Here is a 7,413-nt window from a genome sequence, read left to right as displayed (position 1 = left end):
TGCCCAGCAGCGTTAAGGGTGACACACCCCAGGACCCACAGGACGGACAGGGAAGGCGCTGGCGAGTAAAGGACAAGGCCTGGAGGTACAGTGGCAACTCCAAGGTCAACGCAAAGGTGCAGGCAGCCTCGGTCTGAGGTTACTCCCTGTGTCCCCAGCCCCCTCCCGACCGGCGACCCCATCGCTCCTAGAGCAGCGGGGAACTCCACACGAGCTGGTAGGCGACCTTGGAGCACCACCACGGACCCTGAGGACCACGCCCCCACTCCCTGCCAGGGGGTCGAGACACGCCCCCACGAGTCCCTTCCCGGCGTAGCTCACATTCCACCCCTTTATCCTTTTTTTTCGCCCTCTCAACCCAGCTTTTCCCGACTCCGGGAAGAACCGGGAAGAGAAGGCGGAGGGCAGCGAGGCGCCGTCGGATAAATACTATGGTCTGGTCCCGCCCCTTTGATATCACTTCCGCCCCAGGGCAAGATGGCGGCGCCCGGTCCCTGCCACGCAGACTTCCGCCTGGCGGGGCGAGCAGGTGCCGGTGGCGGGTCGTGTCGGAGGTGAGGTCGTGACACTCGGCGTGGAGTCTCAGCGCGGGTGCGTCAGACGGTCCGGGGAAGAGGGCATGTGGCAAGTCCAAAGCTAGATGTGGGGCGCTTCGGGGAGCCTCGCCACGTGGGACCGGGAGGAGCTGAGGCGCAGCGAGAGCGACGCACGGACGGGGGGCGGGAGGCCACGTGGGTGGGGTTCCGCCCAGGGTCTGCGCTTCCCTCCCTTGGAGTCACTTGGTTGCCTGTTTTCCTCCAGGCACCATGTCGGAAGGAAACGCCGCTGGCGAGCCCAGCAATCCTGGAGGGCCGCGACCTCTTCTCTCGGGGGGTCGGGGGCTGATCGGCCGGCGACCCGCACCCCCGCTTACGCCTGGCCGCCTTCCCTCCATCCGCTCCCGGGACCTCACCCTTGGCGGAGTGAAGAAGGTACCTGCGAGCTTGTTTGCACAGAAACCTAAATACCTTCCAGGCCGTAGGGATGCAACTCCTGATGTTCTTGTAGGGCCCACAGTGTCCCTGATGGCATGTCAACCTCTAGCGAGACCTTCAAGTCTAGGTGCTGGTATAAGATACTGAGACGGCTTCACATGCAATTAAAAGGCAGGGAGCCTAGTTAATCCAGGGTGTTAAAAGTGCTTCTTATATTTTGAACACCTTTAGAAATACCGTGAAAGTCAGGCAGCCATGAGCTTTACTTGAAGTTAGAGTGTTCAGAACTCTGGATGCCAATACTGAAACTAATAATCTAGTATGTGATGACTTGAAGGCTTGACCTTAGCTGCTCTGTGTCCTCTTCCAGTATGTATGTAAGTGAGATATGATGCATAGCTGTGAAAGGAAAGAGCAGAATGATCCAAGAATAAAGCTGAGTTTTGTCTTGGGTATTTCTGCTAATAGTCTACCCATGACATCCGTCTGTGAGGGCTGACTGATCTGTCTTGCTAAGCCTTCCCAGAATTGTTTCCCGGTGAAACTGACTGGTCCGTATAGCACTTTGAAATGCTGTTGTTTTCTCCTTTCCAGAAAACCTTCACCCCCAATATCATTGGTCGGAAGATCAAAGAAGAGTAAGTAGCTTACCCTGTGTTGCTGTGGACTGGAGGAAGTAATTAGGTGTGTGGCTCAGAAATTGTAATTTACACCATTAGCTTATTCACTAATGGAGACAGGGTCTCTGTGCATTTCCTGGAAATCACTCTGCAGACCAGGCTGGCCTAGAGCTCACAGAGATCCGCTTGCCTCTGCCTCCTGAGTGCTAGGATTAAGGTGTGTACCACCATGCCTGGCCCTAAGGTACTTTGATTTAGAGGTTTTTTCCTTTATTTTTTTTAATTGTAATAAATAGCTGAGGTAATCAACTTATAGAGAGGGAAATTTTATTTTGGACCTCCAAGTTTTGGGGATTTTAGTCCATGGTCAGGTGATTCTTTCGCTTTTGCGCCTATGGTATGGCAATGAACACGTGACAGTACCTGAGGGAAGAAAGGGAAGTGGAGGAAAGGAAGGGGAACTTCAGGGGCTGGCCATCCAGCCAGGAGGTTCCAGCTCTTCTAGTACTGCTAAGGTGGAGCTAGACTCTTCGCACTTGTCCTTACGTCTCTGTCCCAGCCTTTCTGCGTCCTGGCAATGGAAAACAAAACAAAAACCCCACCTTTTTAACAAGAAGATAAAGTAAAGGGAATGAAAAGCTCTGCCTTGTGAACGAAGTCAAAGCTCCAGCAAAGGACTGGCTTCCGCTTCTCGTGATGTTGTAGGAAATGGGGTAGTTTTCTGAGACAGATCCTTTTATCTGTTCTCCTTTCCAGGCCAAAGGAAGAAGTAGCCATGAAGAAGGAAAAGCGTGAACGGGAGAGAGACCGCCAACGGGAGGGTCATGGACGGGGACGTGGCCGCCCAGAAGTGATCCAGTCCCATTCTATCTTTGAGCAGGGCCCTGCAGAGATGATGAAGAAAAAAGGTACCCAAAAGGGATCCATTCTAGATTTCAGTTCAGACTGCCTGAGAAGGCAAAGCAGTGGATTTCTCCATCCCATTTTGGTTTTCCTTGCTGTCTCTGTCTTCCTTATTTATCCCTAGTGAACAGAATGGTTTTCCACAGGGAACTGGGATAAGACAGTGGATATGTCAGACATGGGCCCTTCCCATATCATCAACATCAAAAAAGAGAAGAGAGAAACAGACGAAGAGACCAAACAGATCCTGCGCATGCTGGAGAAGGATGATGTAGGTACCAGGAGCCTGGGGGACAGGTGTAACAGGATTTCCTGGACCATCAGCCCCCAAATCATAACAAGGACCGATGCTTAGTATTATGAACGTTCCACCTTAGTTTAGGCTTGTCCCATTAGCTCTTATAACCTCACCCCACCCCACTCCACCCCCTACACAGTTTCTCTGTGTATTACTGGCTGTCCTGGGACTCATTCTGTAGACCAGATTGGCCTCAAACTCACAGAGATCCTCCTGCCTCTGACCAATCAGGTGTCTTAGGCAGGCAAAGCAACACATCTTTACATAGTTAAACAAATATTCTGCTACATAAACAAATGCAGCACATTCTAGCATAGATAAAGTAATTTTCCACAATGACAGGCTTCTTTGTAGTTGCTAGAGAAGGCATATAGGGAGCCAGGTCAGGGGGTGCAGGGCTTGCTGATGTCCTGAAACTTTTGGTTACACTCAAAAAGAAAGCAAAGAAAGGTGGGTCCTGAAGTGGACTGTGACCTGGGCATATGTGCTGACATTCTATGTGACTTCAACTCTTTGGCAGTTCATCGATGACCCAGGGCTAAAGAATGACAAACGGAACATGCCAGTGCAGCTGCCACTGGCTCATTCAGGGTGGCTTTTCAAGGAGGAGAGTGAAGAGCCAGATGTTAAGCCTTTTTCAGCTGGCCCCAAGGAAGAAGACATGGAAGTGGATGTGCCTTCTGTAAAAGGTATCCTGTGTCAGCTCCCTTGTGTTCCTAGCTCCCCAGAAGCTCTCACATGGCCTCCAAGGCTGCTGCTCACCAATTTCATTCCCACTCAAAAGTATAGGCACAGAACCTCTCCTCGGAGTTCACATGTCTTTGTATATCAGTACACTTGGCCTCAGCTTTTCCATTTTAGAGAAGTCACACAGCTCTTGAATTTCTTTCTTGCTCCTGTTTATAATTGGCATCACCAGCTTCCTGGCTGAGCCACGGTAGAACACGTGTGTGAAGGGTTGAGAACAGTGAGCTGGCTTGGTTGACTACTTAATGTCTTTTTTTTTTTTTTATTTCACTTTGGGCAGTGAAAGAGGAGCCACGGGATGAGGAAGAGGATGCCAAGGCGAAGGCCCCTCCCAAAGCAGTCAGGAAGACCCCTGCTCTCCCGAAGGACGTGTCTGTTGCAGAGCTGCTCAGGGAATTGAGCCTCACCAAGGATGAAGAGCTGCTGTTTCTTCAGCTGCCTGATACCCTTCCTGGGCAGCCACCCACCCAGGATGTCAAGCCTATCAAGACGGAGGTGCAGGGCGAAGATGGACAGATGGTAGTCATAAAGCAGGAAAAAGACCGGGTATGTTCAGCAGTGAGTTCTGGGAGAGTCCGGGTTGATAGTTCCAGGGCATGGCCCTTGTTTCTGGCCTTGTTGCTGGTGCCTTTCTGGGAAACAGTACGGGGGTTCATTTACGAAAGTTGTCGCCTATGTCTTTCTCCTGCTTCTCTCCATAGGAAGCCAGGCTGGCAGAGAACGCTTGTACCTTGGCTGACCTGACAGAGGGTCAAGTGGGCAAGCTGCTCATCCGAAAATCAGGGAAGGTGCAGCTCCTCCTGGGCAAGGTGACCCTGGATGTGACCATGGGAACAACCTGCTCTTTCCTGCAGGTGCGACCCTTGTGGGCCAGGGAGAGGCTTTGGGAAGTATTCACAGCTTGAAGCAGTGAGGGGAACACTGGGGTCACAGGACTGAGGGCTGACTTGGGTGTGTGGTTCTCACTGATGTCTCTGTTGAATGGCAGGAACTGGTGTCTGTGGGCCTTGGAGACAGCAGGACAGGGGAGATGACCGTCCTGGGACATGTGAAGCACAAACTTGTATGTTCTCCCGATTTTGAATCCCTCTTGGATCACAAACACCGGTGAAATGAGCAGATGGAGGAGGGTGGTGACTGCCCACGGCTGCTGCCTGCTCCAGACGTTTTGTTCTCAAATCCGTGCAGCCCGGAAGGGACCTGTTTAGCCCACCCACTGCAGCCTTTGGCAGCTGTAGTTCCAGTTTCCCCCGCTAGGGCCCGTGCCTCACCCCCTACCCCAGCAACTGTGAATGGCACAGTGACCTCTCCACAGCACAAGTATGGAAGGTACATCCTCGCTGCTGGGGACTTGACCCTGCTATTTATTTTTATTTATGTCTTAATCCCCACAACTAACTGCATTCTCCCAAGGTAGGATGGGGCAGGCTTCTTATTGGGGGAACCATGGGCTTCAGGGATGGGAAGGAGGTAGGAAAGAATAGGGATAGAGTTTGAGACCTAGGACTTGGTTCCAGCTCACTGGTTTCTGGTTCTGTGTTTTTGAACAAATTACCTGACCTTTCTGAGCCTCATATTCCTCATCTGACAAACATGAGGATCATACCTACCTCACAGGGTTGGTGTGAGGATCAAATGGAATCTTGTAGTTGAGAACTCCTTGCACAAGACCAGGAATACATTACATGTATATATATGCGCTCAATAAATGTTAGTTTCCATTTCCTTTGCTTGAGTCTTTTTCCAACCAAATGAACGTAATATCTGTAGAAATAGCTGGTTCTGCTCATACCCCTGTTTCTGTGACTCACTAACTTTTTTTTTGTTTTTTGTTTTTCGAGACAGGGTTTCTCTGTGGCTTTGGAGCCTGTCCTGGGACTAGCCCTTGTAGACCAGGCTGGTCTCGAACTCACAGAGATCCGCCTGCCTCTGCCTCCCGAGTGCTAGGATTAAAGGCGTGCACCACCATCGCCTGGTTTACTAACTTTTTAAATTTTTTTTGCTCTCTGGTGCTGGGACCTGGAGCGTGCTAGACGAGTGCACTACCACTGAGCCACACAGCCCAACCCTTGTTCATGCTTACTTTGCACCCCATTCCCGCCCCAGGCTGATGTGGTGAATGTTTGCGTCACCTCTTCTGTACCTGTCATCGCTTAATGTCTTAGCCACCTGCTTCCTCCTGGAGGGTCTGTTGGAAGAAGTTAGAGGCCCCTTCTGACAACCTCAGAGGCCTTTAGATAACGAGGGGGGTTGAGGCTTACTTTCCTGCAGTGAGTGGCCAGTAGACTAACTTCCATACAGGTGTTTCTCAAAAGAAACATCTGGCCACAGAATTCGCACAACATTACATTCAGTAGTGCTTAAAATAACAACAACAACAACAACAACAAAAAAAAACCTTGGTGGGATTGGGACTGACCCTTGATGGGTGACCTCCTGCTTTAGAAGCTTGGCGTTTGAGACGCCCCCTTCTGCCTCCTAGCACCGCCGATGTGCTGCCAGCATGTCCTGCCTGGTTCCTACTGCTCTAGTTGCTGCTGCCTGTCACCTTGCTTCCTTTGTAGAGTTGCTGTGCTGTATGTGGTGCCTTGAACATTTCTTCCTTGTCAATAGGGCTGAGGCATTTTCAAGTTAGTGACAAACGTGAGGATCAAATGGAATATTGTAGCTGAGAACTCCTTGCTCAAAACCAAGCATACATATACTATACACACACACACACACACATACACACACACACACACACACACACACACATGCTCAATAAATGTTAGTTTCCTTTTCCTTTGCTTGAGACTTTAAGACAAACTGATGTCTTAGCATGTAGCATCTATACTGATGAACCCCAGACTCAGGACTGCTAGGTGGCCCTAGAATCTTCGGGCATTTCTTCTTGTAGTCTCCCTTTCCTTTCTCCTTCTCTAGTCTAGTCTGTGGCTTATTGAGCACCTCTGGGACTTTTCCTACAGAGCTTCTCAGGCTGCCCAGCCAGCTATGTGAAGAGATTGAATCTTTAGTGGCCCCATTGTCCTGGAACCAAAAGCTCATCCGTTCTGTTGGGTCATGGGATTAGTGTTCATAGAAAACGGGAAGAAGAGCTCCTTGGGAGTGTGTGCCATGGATATCCTGTCTGGTCGAAGGCAGCTCTGGACTCCAGCCCTTTGTGCTTTTAAATAGCTGATGTACTGCCCTTGAGTGAATCTCTATGGGATCCTCTCTGTTGTGACTCAAAACCCTCCTCCTTTTTTTGAGAGTAACCCAATGACCTTGTGTCTTTAGATGTTTGCTATTTTGCACAAATTCTTTGAGAGGTTTTTTTGTTTTTTTTTTTCATTGAGACAATTTCTCTATATAGCTCAGGCTGGCCTCAAACTTTTAACCCTGCATCAGCCTCCTGAGTGCTTTAATTAAGGATGCACAGCAACCATGGGCAACCTTTTGACTTCCTCGAGTCTTCCAACAAGAGCCTGGAACACCTTCGTCCTCATGTCACCATTTGAAATGCCTTAAGAGTGTCGCTTTCGACAATCAGTTCTCACCACCTGTCGAGGTTCCAGACTCACAAGTTAGAGAGAGCTCATCACTACAAGGCTGGGAAGCGAGGCAAGTCTGCTGTCTTGGCTGAGCCTCTGAAGCGAAGCCTCCATTTCTACCAGCAAATGTGCGCAATTAACGGGGGGTGGGAAGGCAGTTCATACAAGGGTGCAAATGAATGCAAATGTATTACTACCTGCATCTGTGTGTACATATAGTGTGTTAGAAACAGAGAGAATGATAGACTTGTTCATTTCTTTGTGTAAGCGGCTGTAGACTTCAGTCAGGCTTGGGATTGGTTTCAACTCCACAAGTAACCTTGGGGAGGAAAAAAAAA

The 7,413-nt window shown here is 50.0% G+C and overlaps 1 protein-coding gene across 1 annotated transcript; it reads left to right on the top strand.

Moving 5' to 3' along the window:
- The first annotated feature begins 474 nt into the window (after positions 1-474).
- Positions 475-5,266, top strand: Polr3d (RNA polymerase III subunit D). The gene is made up of 9 exons (XM_005355578.2): positions 475-591; positions 802-971; positions 1,569-1,612; positions 2,351-2,502; positions 2,644-2,768; positions 3,316-3,484; positions 3,823-4,088; positions 4,244-4,396; positions 4,531-5,266. Exons 2-9 carry the CDS (start codon positions 807-809, stop codon positions 4,651-4,653), a joined length of 1,197 nt encoding a protein of 398 aa, XP_005355635.1. The 5' UTR covers positions 475-591; positions 802-806; the 3' UTR covers positions 4,654-5,266.
- The last annotated feature ends 2,147 nt before the right edge of the window (positions 5,267-7,413 follow it).

This window comes from Microtus ochrogaster, chromosome 17 (genome assembly GCF_000317375.1).
Source record: "Microtus ochrogaster isolate Prairie Vole_2 chromosome 17, MicOch1.0, whole genome shotgun sequence".
Taxonomy (NCBI): Eukaryota; Metazoa; Chordata; class Mammalia; order Rodentia; family Cricetidae; genus Microtus; species Microtus ochrogaster.
This window is presented reverse-complemented; position numbering and strand designations above follow the sequence as displayed.

Coding starts and splice junctions, on each gene's coding strand:
- Polr3d (XM_005355578.2), top strand. CDS start 807: ATGTCGGAAGGAAACGCCGCTGGCGAGCCCAGCAATCCTGGAGGGCCG. Junction 2,503..2,643: donor AGAGATGATGAAGAAAAAAG/GTACCCAAAAGG, acceptor GGTTTTCCACAG/GGAACTGGGATAAGACAGTG. Junction 2,769..3,315: donor GCATGCTGGAGAAGGATGAT/GTAGGTACCAGG, acceptor ACTCTTTGGCAG/TTCATCGATGACCCAGGGCT.